Below are 15,385 nucleotides of genomic sequence, written 5' to 3'. Positions count from 1 at the left end.
GAATATTACTCAACCATAGTTCACTACTAACATTTAGACTTCACCCATGTCCTCAAGAACTAAACGAACTACTCACGAGACATCATTTGGAACATGATCAGAGGTGATATGATGATGAATAACAATCTGAACATAAACTTGGTTCAATGGTTTCACTCAATAGCATCAACAACAAGTAGAGATCGATACCGGGAGAGTTTCCCCTATCAAACAATCAAGATCAAACCCAAATTGCTACGGCGGTGACGGTGTCCAGCGGTGATGACGGCGGTGATGATGGTGGAGATGATGATGGTGATGGCGATGATGTCCAGCTCGATGACGGTGACGATGGCGTCGATTTCCCCCTCCCGGAGGGAATTTCCCCGGCGGATTCCTGCCCGCCGGAGAGCTCTTTTCTCTCTGGTGTTCTCCGCCCCGCAGAGGCGGCTGTAACTCTTCGCGAGGTACCCTCTGTGGCTTAGGTTTTCGGGACGAAGGATTTCGCGAAGAAAAGGAGGCGAAAGGGGTCGTGGGCCCCCCAAACCACATGGCGGCGCGGCCAGGGCATGGGCCGCGCCGCCCTAGGGTGTGGGCCCACCCTGGGTCCTCCTGGCCCCTCCTTCTGGCTTCCTTCGTCATCTTGAAAAATAGGATTTTTGGTATAATTTCCTCCCACAGTTGATCTTCCGAAATATTGCGTTCTGACGGTGCTTTTTCCAGCAGAATCCTGGATCCGGTGCTTGATCCTCCAATAATGATGAAACATGCAAAATAGATGAAATAACATAAGTATTGTGTCCCAATATGAAATATATCAATGAATAACAGCAAATTATGATATAAAATAGTGATGCAAATTGGACGTATCAATAGCGCCATAGTGTTAGACGGTACTCCTCCATGCACGCGCACCTCAGCATGCTTCCTCCGTCGAGACTTTGTGGCACCATGGCGGCGAGACCCATCGTCTAGACGCGGTAAGAGCCACACCGCTCCACATTAAAACCCCTCCACCAGCATCTGCTCCAAAACGATGCCTCCAAGGGGGAGAACGATGTTGCACATCTCCATCGTCTGCTCTTCGAAACCCATATCCGGAGTTCCCCCGGAGCACGCCCGGACGAGATGAATCTAGGCTGCAACAACGATGCCTTCAAGAAGGTAGTGACACGCAGGCGCCACCATCGTTTCCCAAAACTGAAGTTGGGCTCGTTTTCACCGGCAGCCACGCCTCCCAAACCCGCAGCTGGCTAGATTGTCATCGACCTGCGAGGTTGGCGCCACCACCATCACCGGAGCTCCTGCGCCATGATGCCTAGCCATCGACCCGGACGCCACCGACCGTAGCTACATTTTTTTGGGGCCGCACCACCGGTGGAGGGAGCCCCCACCACCTTCACATGTGTTGTGATCGCCTCTGGAATTCCGCAGCACCGCGCCGCCGTATCCCATGGAGAAGGGCCTTGCCGCTGTCCGCTGCGTGGGCTTTGCCCGGCAGCCTCCTCCGACAGCAGCGAGGAAGGATTTGGGGAAGCTGATGCTAGGGTTAGGTGGCGAGGTCAGGAGCAGGTATGGCCGCATGACCCCAAACACACGTGTGGATGCAAATTGAGAGGAGATCAATTCGCAGGTACACAAATATCTTTCGGCACCTTTTGGTCCAGCACGGGTTGACAGCAATTCTCAAGGATGTGACGCGAGCCTAACAACAAATAAACCGAACAATCGACGTCCACATCCAAGTAAAGCAGATGGCTATTTTCCAAGCCACGACACTGCGAAAAGGCAGCAACTTGGTTTACTTTTTTCTCTTGCTTAAGGTAAGTTTGACAAGTATATGATGGTAAGCAACATCTCCTGGTGGGTAATAAAGCCAATAATAATTGGCACTAATCCAGGAGGCAAGGTAGTGTGCATGCTGCAGTAAATTGTACACACAGCTTTTGCTAGGTCCCATCGGAGGGTACATCTGAAAACCGAGTTACATACATGATCTCGTGGCATCTCATGTCACTGTGCGGTAAATAGAAGAGAACAATCATGCACAGCAGGATCAGAAGATAGAGCACAGTGAGGTGAGCCATGGCTAAAAGGAGGAGGAATCTGCACTTGCACCGTGTGCTGCATATATGCTCCACCAAATTTTCCCCACTCCCACGAGCGGGCCCCACCTGCCACGCCAAAACCACGAAAACAGCGAGGATACGATCTTCGTATATAGCAAGCAATCCACCTCCCCATGCTCGCCGATTATTTTTGCTTCCTCCACCAGCAAACCAAAAGGGAATTCAAAGCGATTTGCCCCCTGAACTCGCGGCCATTCGCGGATTACTCCTCGGCAGTTTCACGCTTCGCCCCCATGCCTGGTGAAAACTAGTCGCAGCGAGCGATGCCGACGCCGGTGCCCGCGGCGAGGCAGTGCCTGGCGCCGGCCGCCGTCACGGCCCTCGACGCCGCCGTCGTCTCCGCGCGCCGCAGGGCGCACGCGCAGACCACCTCGCTCCACCTCATCGCCGCGCTCCTCCCACAAACAGCCCCGCCGCTGCTCCGCGACGCGCTGGCGCGGGCGCGCAGCGCCGCCTACTCGCCGCGCGACCAGCTCAAGGCGCTCGAGCTCTGCTTCGCGGTCTCCCTCGACAGGCTCGCCTCCACCTCCACCTCCACGCCTCCCCCGGGTGACGAGCCGCCCGTCTCCAACTCGCTCATGGCGGCCATCAAGCGCTCCCAGGCCAACCAGCGCCGCAACCCGGACACCTTCCACTTCTACAACCATGCCGCCTTCCAGCCCCCCTCCTCCGCGGCCGCCACCTCCCAGGTCCGCGTCGAGCTCTCGCACCTCGTGCTCGCCATCCTCGACGACCCCGTCGTCAGCCGCGTCTTCGACGACGCGGGGTTCCGCAGCGCCGACGTCAAGCTCGCCATCCTCCGCCCGGCCCCGCCGCTCGGCCGCCTCCCCGCGCGCGCCCGCCCGCCGCCGCTCTTCCTCTGCAGCTTCGCCGCCGCCGACGACGCCGACGTGCCCTCGCCAGCCTCCGGCGGTGCCGCCGGCGACGACAACGGCCGCCGTGTCGCCGAAATCCTCGCGCGCGGCCGCAACCCCATGCTCGTCGGCGTCGGGGCCGCGTCCGCCGCAACCGACTTCGCGGCCAACTCGCCCTACCGTATCATCCCCGTCGGCCCAACCTCCATCGACCAAACAAACCTCAGCGTGGCGGCGGCGATGGCTGCCGCCACCTCCGGCCTCGTGATAAGCGTCGGCGACCTCAGGGACCTTGTCCCCGACGACGGCGAGCTCCAGGAGAGGGCGCGCCGGGTGGTGGCGGAGGTCACGCGGGTGCTGGAGACGCACAGGGCAGGCCGCGTCTGGGTCATGGGCTGGTCCGCCACCTACGAGACCTACCTCACCTTCCTCTCCAAGTTCCCCTTGGTTGACAAGGACTGGGACCTCCAGCTGCTGCCCATCACGGCGGTGCGCGCCGGCGGACTCGTGCCCCCGGCAACCACGACGCCTGCTTTCTCCAACCCTGCAACTGCAAGGTGAAGCTCTTCTGCTTTTGCATATACTGACTGACTAACTGACTGGTCTTGGCGCTTTACTTCATTCTTACTTTGCTGCTTGTCTGATTACGACTCTGCTAGTGCAGTAGTTATGTCCTTGATTAGTTTTGTAATGTTTTAACGACTGCAGATTTGGGTGTATGCCCATTGTAGCATTGGGCATTCTTCTGCCAAGTGTGGTTGAATTATGTCTGATGCCGTAATTAGTAGTGGTGCAGGTAGCTCAATAAAGTCTTTAAATATTCTAGAATCTATACGGATAGAATTTCCTGGGGCGGTACTTTGGTTATCATGTTTTTACTTGTCCTGTAATGTAGAGTCGCTTTGGTGAAGCTTGACCCGGTAATATTATGCTTAAGTGATCTATGTTTGTTCTTGTACCTTTGAACAAGCTGGCACTGTTTAAAGGTTGTGTTTCTGCTTGTTCTTGCCTTTGAATCATAAAGTATACATGGTAGAATTTAGAAGTGTTATTGTTGTTCAGTTCATCTTCTACACATTTTTTTTCCTTTTCTTTCTGTTAGTTCAGTGCTGGGAGAAATGGCACCTGAAAGTTTTTGTGTCTTTCAGAATTGCTACATCTTGAATTCAGATAGTATATAAAGTGATTTGTGGAGTACTGATCAGAGCCAGAGTCCATAATTTTTGTTCTAGTTATATGGTGATAATTCTATCCTTGACTGGTTGCGCTTAAGATCCATAGTGTTGCACTCCATGTTTGCTATATTCTTTTGGATATGTGAGCGTGACTGATTCAACTTGATTATTCCAAGAAGATTATATAAGATCCATTTACTGCATGTGGGTTGTTAACTGTGATGTCTATTCGTTTCAGACATTCAGACCATCTTGTTTTTGATGTTGTATTGATGGTTACTAGCCCTATTCTTCAGTAGACCTCATCTGATAGGTTTTGTTTGTTGATCTGTCAAATTTGGCTTCTCCTATTCATTTGATCCTTTGGATGTTTGTTGCTACATATAGACTCTTTTTTTTTCAGGATGCTACACATATAGACTCTGTGTGGCAATAAGTAGAGGTTTTATTGTCGTAAGATTCGTGCACTTCCAGTTCATAACAGCTTGATGAATAGGTTAAAGAGAAACTAAATAACAGGTGAAAAAAGAGATCGTACGAGCAAAAGTAATGCATTTTCATGAGAAGAAAACGTTCTTCTAGTGCATCACATCTATTCTCCAATCAGAAATTCTAATGCACATTCATATTGGGGTCATAGGTATAGCAATGGTATGACCAGCTATACTTAAGTTGCTGCAGAGCCAGAGATAGTTTTACATTGTAGTTCGTCTGGTGTCTGTCATGTTGTTCTTTCATCAACTGAGCCTAACAGAGCTTTTAATTTGCAGCTTGGTGGAGCCGTTCGTTCCTTTTCGCGGAATTATGAACGATACCTACGAGTCTAGCAGCCTTCCAGCACATCCTTGCCCTCAAATCCTCCGGTGTCAAGAATGCAATGATAGATGTGAGCAAGAAGTCACAACTATCGTTAAAGGAAGTGGCATTACAGGTGAAGACTATCACCAGGGAGGTCTGCCTTCCCCGCTTCAGAATGTCAGCATGATGGGTCTTAACAATGGACTTGATGCTATCAAGGTATGAAGCTATTTTATGTCTTCTGAAACATTTTTTTAGTAACAGAAAATGAATATACAGACAGACACAACATGTTAAAAACATGGATGATTTTGTTCCTCATTGGTATAAAAGATGTACAGTTTTTCTTCAGTGCAGGTTAGAGATGATCAGATGGTGTTGAAATCAAAAGTACTGAATTTGCAGAAGAAGTGGAACGACTACTGCCTGCGCCTACACCAAGGCTGCCAGACCATCAACAGAGGTCCTTACCAGTTCCCGCATTATATTGGTGTTCCAGCTGATATGGAAAGAGCAACAACTCTGAGCAAAGGTTCTGAGTCAGTTACACTTCAAAGGGGGGTTATTAGACCTTCTGCGGTGTCTGCTACACGTACAAACGCAACCCCAAAGAGTGTTTCACCTCCATCTATCTCCAACCAAACAAACGAAGACCTTGTATTAAGTCTTCAAGGGAGGCACTCGAAGGGTGATGATCAACTTCAAGATAGGCATGTGCAATTGCAACAAGAAGACTTGTCGAGCTGCCATGACCGTGAAAACCACATGTCGGCATCAACTGCTGCTGCTGCATCTGTGGCAACCGACTTAGTGTTGAGCACACCTCGTGAATCTTCTTCCAAGGGTACAAGTTCTGCCTTCTGGAAACATGTAGGGGATGCGGATAAGTCTACACATCTGACACCCAGAAAGGTGGATGATTTGAATCTGAAGCCTCCACAGACCTTTGCACAACCTTACAGCTCTCGAAGTTCCAGAAATGTGGGCCAAACATCACCTAGTTCTCTGCATTCGGCAGCTTCAGGAGGCGTGTCTGCCTTTGGCCAATGGCAAAAGCCTTCACACCTTGCAGTACAAGGTTCTGATTTGAGTAATTACAAGCTACTTGTGGAACGACTGTTCGAGGTAGTCGGAAGGCAGGAAGAAGCCCTGAGTGCTATTTGTGAGTCCATAGTTCGCTGCCAGTCAACAGAGAGACGCCGTGGCGCAAACCGGAAGAATGACATGTGGTTCAGTTTTCATGGTGCTGACAGCATGGCCAAGCGGAGAGCTGCTGTGGCGCTTGCAGAGCTCGTGCACGGCAACAAAGACAACTTCATTTATCTGGACCTGAGCCTCCAGGATTGGGGTGACTCGAGCTTTAGAGGAAAGACTGGCATAGACTGTGTCGTCGAGGAGTTGAGCAAGAAGCGGCGTTGTGTAATCTTCCTGGACAACATTGACGAAGCGGACTGCCTTGTTCAGGATAGTCTATCTCATGCCTCTGACACCGGCAGATTCCGAGACATGCGTGGCAAGGAAGTTGCCATTAATGATTCAATAGTAGTCTTGTCAACAAGATTCGCACGAAGCAGCAGAAATCTCCTGGTTGGGGTGGAAGACAGGCATACTTTCTCCGAAGCGAAGATTCTGGCAGCTAGAGGACAGCAACTGAAGATCTTGGTAGAACCAGGCACAGCGATCACCAGCAGAGGCCCCAGTAGGAGTCCGGTGGTAGTTTCCCCAAGTCACCCTCTCGCCAAACTTCAAACTTCTTTATGCTCTGGTAATGTCAGCAAGAGGAAGCTCAACGATTCTGACGACCAAGAAAATCTGCTAGAATCACCGAGCAATCTCAAGCGGCCACACAGAACATCAAGTGTGCCGTTCGACTTGAACCTACCTGTCGGCGAGGACGGATCCAATGGCGCTGATGGCGATGACAGCAGCAACAGCAACGACAACTCATCTGGCAATCCAGAGAGGTCCATCGACGGCCTCTTGTGTTTGGTCGACGGAGCAGTCGAATTCAAGCCGTTCGACTTTGGCAAACTCGCCAACAACATCCTGCAGGAGCTGAGCAACATGCTCCGAAACATCCTGGGCTCGGGCTGCACGTTGGAGGTCGACGTTGGCGCGATGGAGCAAATGCTCGCGGCTTCATGGGCATCGGAGGACAGGCGGCCTCTGCAGGCCTGGCTGGAGCAGGTGTTCGCCCGGAGCCTTGATGAGCTGAAGCTCCAGCGAGGTAAGCAGGCGAGCAGCTCTGCTCTTAGACTAGTGGCCTGTGAGGAGGACACTGCATCAGTGTCGGTGGCGAAGGAAGACAGCAGATTTGGATCTCTGCTCCCCTCAAGAATAATTCTAGAATGGCGATGAATTGGTGAAGGTATCTGTACATATATAGTGTGATGGATCGCTGTAATTATTTCTAGCCAGCTAGCTAGTCCAAGATTACTAATTTCGTCGGGGATGAAATAAGATGTAGCCTACACTAGTTGATGGTGGATGGACTGACTTCATGTATATATATCGGCAAGAGTATAGTTTCTGATTGTAGCTATTAACTGTGGATTCTCTTTACGAATATATAATGATTGTTACGTATTGTGATGTGCAAAGTGTGGTTCTAGGTTTGTGTTGCTTTAATATCTTGGTCTTCGGTTTTTCTTTGGGCAGGTCTCTGCTCCTTGGCAAGATCGAGGGTGCTAATAGTGCATGTTTATGACATACAGAAACCTTTTTTGTTTCTAGGAAAAGTTCTGCTTGAGTGTATACTTGGTCAAATTGTTACCTCAGCCATGATGATTGGGTTGACTATTAAGTTTTAATTGATTTGTACGCTAAGAGCTGCCATGTAATGCAGTATGACACACATTTATCTTTGATGCTAGCTGTAACACATGCCCTACTAAAAATGGTTGTTTGTATGTTGTAAGAATCTCTTACCCGTTTATCTCACGGAAAAGCAGGAAGTGGCCATTGTAATTATCTTTCAGATCCTAGGCTTGTTGATGCTGAGCTCGATTATTCTGTGTATATAGGCATACAGGAAGAATAGCCATCCAAGGAAAAGATTCAGATAAAACTGCCCTTACCGCGACAAGTATCAAGTGCGGCTTAAGAGGCTCGCTTGTGATAATTATTTCTCCAAGCTGGCTTTTGAGACTGTTATGACTTAAAATGATAGCTGCGAGATATTTCTTTTAGTTTACACTGACTTTACTACTGTCGATTGAATCTTCTGATCCTAGTTAACTGAAGTCCAATACTTGGTACTTCTCCCTAAAATGATACTCCGTACTTCGGTACTTCTCGATCTGATTGAACCTGACGGCTTTTTTTAGGTACACCGCGTGCTCCCAGCAGGTGTTCTTGGACGCTCGACCTCGTTCCGGCCTTTGAATCCATCGGTTAGTACCCTACCTTTCGTCTGAAGTGTGTAGTCAGCATATATTGTGCTTTGTGTTTACAGGCGCATGCGAAAGTGATTTTGGCTCCCGAGCTCCAGTCCGTCTATATCATCTTATTTCATGGGATTCTGATAATTCAAAGTGGTCTTTGTTTGCACTGATTACTTTGCTCTGGGATCGTAGCTGTGCAAAAGTATAATTGTTTGCTCCATGTAGTATATCATAGCAGAATCATATTCTACTATAGGAGGATTTAGCTACTGGTCCAACTGTATAGCAGGAAGGATGGCTCATACCATCACTACCTAATGAACTTTTGCTGTAGCTAACTTGGTGTTATCATGAGGTCTTTTCAGTTCTATTTACATGGTAACATAAAACATCGAGTTCGTTCTGTGGATGAACTGGCGGCTCAATACGACATAGAACAAAGGGGAGCAGAGAAAATCACTTCCAAGAGATTGGCAGAGGAATAAAAATATTCCTTTTGAAGCTCAGACAGTATCTATCCATACAGATGATATATCTGAATACTCCCTGTTTGTCGACTTGGTTGGTTTTTTGCATGTTATTTTCCTAACAATATCTTCTACGCATCCATTACAGAAGTTGTTTTTACTGAATTTGAGATGTCAATGTGGTACAAAAACATAATAGTGGTGTGTCCTTAAATGACATTGTCTGTTTTGTTTTACTTGATCTTCTGATGATTATCTCCTGTAAATGACCTGCTATTGTGCTAAACTTTAGTTCTTTAGGAAACTGAACCTAATTAGTACAATACCTTCAGTATTATTTTCTTCACGAAAACAATTTATTTCAGTAACACATTTATAACCTAATCAGTACAATACCTTCAGTATTATTTTTCTTCGCGAAAACACAATATATTTCAATATTTCAGTAACACATACATAACCCAGTCAAAATGAATAACTGAGATTCTGATGGCATAACTCACTGCATAGGTTCAATTTTCGTGAATGGTAACCACCCTTTCCGCTTTGCTGAAAATATAAATTTGAAATAGGGGAATTTACTGAAGTTTTCGTCCCGTTTCCAGTACCGGCAGGTAGTTGAGCTGAGTGGTAGCATGAGGGAGGTGGAGCTTGGGTACCATCAGGGTAGGCATTTTGCTGCCCAAATGCCATTCACTTTAAGGGTGCAGCCCAGCCACCCCAACCCGCAGGAAGACAAGTAGGCCACTGAATCCTGCTGGGGCAAGTATGAATTGAAGCTCCTTTACTTGCACAGGCAGCAACTGCTAGCTTGCATTTCCTTGCGCAACCTTAGACTATCTTCCTTTTCATGTCTTGCTTGATGAACTTACCGAGTTTAAGTTATTTCCCGGCACATAGCTTTAGCTAGGAAAGTTGTTGTCCATGTCAAGCTGTTCCTGGAATCCTGTTCTTAAGACTGAAAAATGACGAACTTGGTATCTGATGCTTTTGTCATCGCTGCCTATTCTCGTTTCCAAATGGTTAGAAATTTGTCTTAGTCCTTCGCTCATACCCGTGAAAGAAGATATGGAGGATACTGTGAGAACAGGTTCTTTGACATCATAAGAGTTTTTACGGTCAAATAAGCACACAAGGTGTGTGGAGGATGGACGTTAGAGATATATTTGGTATAGGTATATTAGTTAGTATAGAATTTGTAATCTCTACCTACCATATCTTTAAGAGAGCTATCTTAGCCTTCAAGTCTTGTATCGTATATATACTCGCCCCCAGAGGCTCAATACAACATCCATCCACTATAGGAATCTCACGTTCGACGGCCGCCAGCCCTCGGCGTAGCACGGCCTGGCCCTCGGCGTACGCTACACCGACGGTGGCCCTCGGCGTAGCCCCTCTGGCAAGGTTGGCCTCGGGAGAGCCCACGTGGCCGTCGGCGTACCGTGACGTGGCCGACGGCGGCGTACCGGCCCTCGACGTAGCAACGTTGACGTCGCCGTCCGTCTGACGGCCATCACCGGTACGCCAAGGGGGAAACCATCGGCATAGCGCGCCGTGGCACGCGCTGGGGCTCCTGGCCGACGATACGCCGATGGGGCCACCATCGGCATAGCGCGCGACGTGGCACGCCCTGGGGGCTCCTGGCCGGCGATACGCCGAGGGGGGCACCGTCAGCATAGCGCGCGACGTGGAACGCACTGGGGCTCCTGGTCGGCGATACGCCGAGGGGGGCAACGTCGGCATAGCGCGCGACGTGGTACGTGCTGGCGTGTAGGGAGTTAGAAATCCCTGGGGTGTAACAGCGCCAGAAAAGTAGCTGCTTGTGACGGTAAAGCACACGTCCGTTGAGAACCCCAAGAGGAAGGTATGATGAGCACAAGCGGCGAAGTTTTCCTCGATGAGAAACCAAGGTTATCGAACCAGTAGGAGATGAAGGCCACGTGTAGGTTGTTGGTGAAGGAGTGTAGTGCGGCGCAACACCAGTGATTCCGGCGCCAACGTGGAACCTGCACAACACAATCAAACTACTTTGCCCCAACTTAACAGTGAGGTTGTCAATCTCACCGGCTTGCTGAAAACAAAGGATTAAACGTATGGTGTGGAGAATTATGTTTGCTTGCAGAAAACAAAAGAGAACAATGATTGCAGTAGGTTGTATTTCAGATGTAAAAGAATGGACCGGGGTCCACAGTTCACTAGTGGTGTCTCTCCAATAAGATAAATAGCATGTTGGGTGAACAAATTATAGTTGGGCAATTGACAAATAGAGAGGGCATACAATGCACATACATATCATGATGACTACTATGAGATTTAATTAGGGCATTACGACAAAGAACATAGACCGCCATCCAGCATGCATCTATGCCTAAAAAGTCCACCTTCAGGTTAGCATCCGCACCCCTTCCAGTATTAAGTTGCAAACAACATACAATTGCATTAAGTACTGTGCGTAATGTAAACAATACAAATATCCTTAGACAAAACATTGATGTTTTATCCCTAGTGGCAACATCACATCCACAACCTTAGGGGTTGCTGTCACTCCCCCAGATTCAATGGAGACATGAACCCACTATCGAGCATAAATACTCCCTCTTGGAGTTACAAGTATCAACTTGGCCAAAGCCTCTACTAGCAACGGAGAGCATGCAAGATTATAAACAACACATATATGATAGATCAATAATCAACTTGACATAGTATTCCATATTCATCGGATCCCAACAAACACAACATGTAGCATTACAAATAGATGATCTTGATCATGATAGGCAGCTCACAAGATCTAAACATGATAGCACAAGAGGAGAAGACAACCATCTAGCTACTGCTATGGACCCATAGTCCAAGGATGAACTACTCACGCATCAGTCCGGAGGCGGGCATAGTGATGTGGAGCCCTCCGGTGATGATTCCCCTCTCCGGCAGGGTGCCGGAGGCGATCTTCTGAACCCCCCCCCCCCCCCCCCCCCGCGGTAAGGTTGACGGCGGCGGCGTCTCTGGAACTATTCTCGTATTGTGGCTCTCTGTTATAAGGGTTTTCGCGACGGAAGGATTATATAGGCGAAGGGGCAGAGTCGGGGGACGCCCGAGGGGCCCACCCCATATGGCGGCGTGGCCAGGGGTGGGGCCGCGCCCCCCTATGGTGTGGCCGCCTCGTGGCCCCTCTTCGTCTCCTCTTCGGTGTTCTGGAAGACTCCGTGGAAAATAAGACCGTGGGCTTTTGTTTCGTCCAATTCCGAGAATATCCGTAAACTAACTTTTCTGAAATAAAAAACAACAGAAAACAGGAACTGGCACTGCGGCATCTTGTTAATAGGTTAGTTCTGAAAAATGCATAAAAACATTATAAAGTGTGAGTAAAACATGTAGGTATTGTCATAAAACAAGCATGGAACACAAGAAATTATAGATACGTTGGAGACGTATCAAGCATCCCCAAGCTTAGTTCCTACTCGCCCTCGAGTCGGTAAACGATAAAAAGAATAATTTCTGAAGTGACATGCTACCAACATAATCTTGATCAACACTATTTGTAAAGCATATGAGATGAATGAAGTGACCCAAAGCAATGGTCTATAGTTTTACTAACAAAAAGATAGTGACTAAACAACTGAATCATATAGCAAAAACTTTTCATGAATAGTACTTTCAAGACTAGTATCAAAAAGTCTTGCATAAGAGTTAACTCATAAAGCAATAGATTCTTAATAAGAGGTTTTGAAGCAACACAAAGGAAGATTTAAGTTTCAGCAGTTGCTTTCAACTTTCAACATGTATATCTCATGGATAATTGTTAACACAAAGTAATATGATGAGTGCAATAAGTAAACATGTAAGAATCAATGCACACAGTTGACACAAGTGTTTGCTTCTAAGATAGAAAGAAGTAGGTAAACTGACTCAACATAAAGTAAAAGAAAGACCCTTCGCAGAGGGAAGCAGAGATTACTCATGTGCTAGAGCTTTTTATTTTGAAAACATGGAAACAATTGTGTCAACGGTAGTAATAATTCATATGGGTTATGCATAAAACTTCCTATAAGTTGCAAGCCTTATGCATCGAATACTAATAGTGTCCGCACCTTGTCCTAATTAGCTCGGACTTTCATGGATTATCATTGCATTACATATGTTTCAACCAAGTGTCACAAAGGGTACCTCTATGCCACCTGTACAAAGGTCCAAGGAGATAAATCGCATTTGATTTCTCGATTTTGATAGATCTCAACTTGAGGACATCCATACCGGGACAACATAGAAAACAGATAATGGACTCCTCTTTTATGCTTTAAGCATTCAACAACAGATAATATTCTCATAAGAGATTTGAGGATTAATGTCCAAGCTGAAACTTCCACCATGATACATAGCTTTGGTTAGCGGCCCAATGTTCTTCTCTAACAATATGCATACTCAAACCATTCAACTCATGGCAAATCTCCCTTACTTCAGACAAGACGAACATGAATAGCAACTCACATGATATTCAACAAAAGTGTAACAGGTTGATGGCGTCCCCAGATAACATGGTTACCGCTCAACAAGCAACTTATAAGAACTAAGATACATAAGCGACATATTCATTACCACAATAGTTTTTTAGGCTACTTTCCCATGAGCTATGTATTGCAAAGACAAGGACTGAATTTTTTATAAAGGTAGCACGCAAGCAATTTACTTGGAATGGCAGAAAAATACCACATAGTAGGTAGTTATGGTGGACACAAATGGCATAGGTTTTGGCTCAAGGTTTTGGATGCACTAGAAGCATTCCCTCTCAGTACAAGGCTTTGGCTAGCAAGGTTGTTTGAAGCAAACACAAGTATAAACCGGTACAGCAAAACTTACACAAGAACATATTGCAAGCATTATAAGACTCTACACTGTCTTCCTTGTTGTTCAAACACTTTTACCAGAAACTATTCTAGACCTTAGAGAGACCAATCATGCAAACCAAATTTCAACAAGCTCTACAGTAGTTCTCCATTAATAGATTTAAACTACATGATGCAAGAGCTTAAACATGATCTACTTGAGAGCTCAAAACAATTGCCAAATATCAAATTATTACCACATGAAGCATTTTCTGTTTCCAACCAAATAACAATAAGTGCAACGGCTTTCAGCTTTCGCCATGAATATGAAAAACGAAGAACACGAGTGTTCAAATGAAAAAGCGGAGCGTGTCTCTCTCCAACACAAGGATTGCTAGGATCCGATTTTATTCAGAGAATGAAAATAACAAAACGAAAATAAAAGCAAACAGACGCTCCAAGTAAAGTACATAAGATGTGACGGAATTAAAATATAGTTTCATTAGAGGTGACCTGATAAGTTGTTGATGAAGAAGGGGATGCCTTGGGCATCCCCAAGCTTAGACGCTTGAGTCTTCTTGAAATATGCAGGGATGAACCACGGGGGCATCCCCAAGCTTAGAATTTTCACTCTTCTTGATCATATCATATCATCCTCCTCTCTTGATCCTTGAAAACTTCCTTCACACCAAACTCAAAGCATTCTCATTAGAGGGTTAGTGCATAATCAAAAATTCACATGTTCAGCAAGGACACAATCATTCCCAACACTTCTGGACATTAACCAAAGCTACTGAAATTTAATGGAGCAAAGAAATCCACTCGACACAGTAAAAGAGGCAATGCGAAATAAAAGGCAGAATCTGTCAAAACAGAATAGTCCGTAAAGACGAATTTTTTCGAGGCACTTAACAGGCTCAGATGGAAAAGCTCCAGTTGAACGAAAGTTGCGTACATATCTGAGTATCACGCATGAATTTTTTCAGCATTTTATGAGCTTCCTACAGAGAGATCAACTCAAATTCGTGACAGCTAAAAATCTGTTTCTGCGCAGAAATCCAAATCTAGTATCAACTTTACTATCAAAGACTTTACTTGGCACAACAATGCAATAAAATAAAGATACAAAGGTATTGCTACAGTAGTAACAAGCACCTTGACTCAAATATAAAACAAAAATTGCAGAAATAAAATAATGGGTTGTCTCCCATAAGCGCTTTTCTTTAACGCCTCTCAGCTAGGCGCAGAAAGTGCAAATCAAGTACCATCAAGAGAAGAAGCATTAACATTATTACCAGGGGCTTTGCGCCTACTCTTCTTACTATTATTCTTACTCTTTGGTCTAGGGAATACATGACCGCATCCGGGTGTAGAGGTAAAATTTAGAGTGCCTTTTCCCACATCCACGGTTGCTCCCAAGAGTTTCAGCAGGGATCTTCCAAGCGTCATTTGTCCTGTCCCTACACATTCAATAACGAGATAATCAGTGGATACCGTTCTTCCAAGAAAGGTTGTGAACACACCTTCACCTATCCCCTTAGGAATTATAACAGAATTATCAGTAAGAGTTATTCCTTCTCCACCTTCAGTAAGTCCCCAAAGTGTCAAAGATTCATAAATACTTTTAGGCATAAGGCAAAACTCAGACATAATATCACAACGGGTATAAAAAGTTTCACCACAAATAGCAACCTTAATAGTAGGGATCCACATTGAAGGTTCAAAGCTTACTGGAACATAATCATAATATTCACGAATCTGGTTATACCCTTTTTTTAAA

General features: G+C 46.4%; 1 protein-coding gene across 1 annotated transcript; it reads left to right on the top strand.

Moving 5' to 3' along the window:
- Positions 1–2,240: 2,240 nt before the first annotated feature.
- On the top strand, positions 2,241–7,527 carry LOC127300178 (protein DWARF 53-LIKE). The gene is made up of 3 exons (XM_051330264.2): positions 2,241–3,519; positions 4,908–5,154; positions 5,293–7,527. The coding sequence occupies exons 1-3, from the start codon at positions 2,372–2,374 to the stop codon at positions 7,291–7,293; spliced, it is 3,396 nt and encodes a 1,131-aa protein (XP_051186224.1). The 5' UTR covers positions 2,241–2,371; the 3' UTR covers positions 7,294–7,527.
- Positions 7,528–15,385: the final 7,858 nt, after the last annotated feature.

This window comes from Lolium perenne, chromosome 5 (genome assembly GCF_019359855.2).
Source record: "Lolium perenne isolate Kyuss_39 chromosome 5, Kyuss_2.0, whole genome shotgun sequence".
Classification (NCBI taxonomy): domain Eukaryota; kingdom Viridiplantae; phylum Streptophyta; class Magnoliopsida; order Poales; family Poaceae; genus Lolium; species Lolium perenne.
Note: the sequence above shows the minus strand (reverse complement) of the source record. Positions and strands in the feature narration are given on the sequence as shown.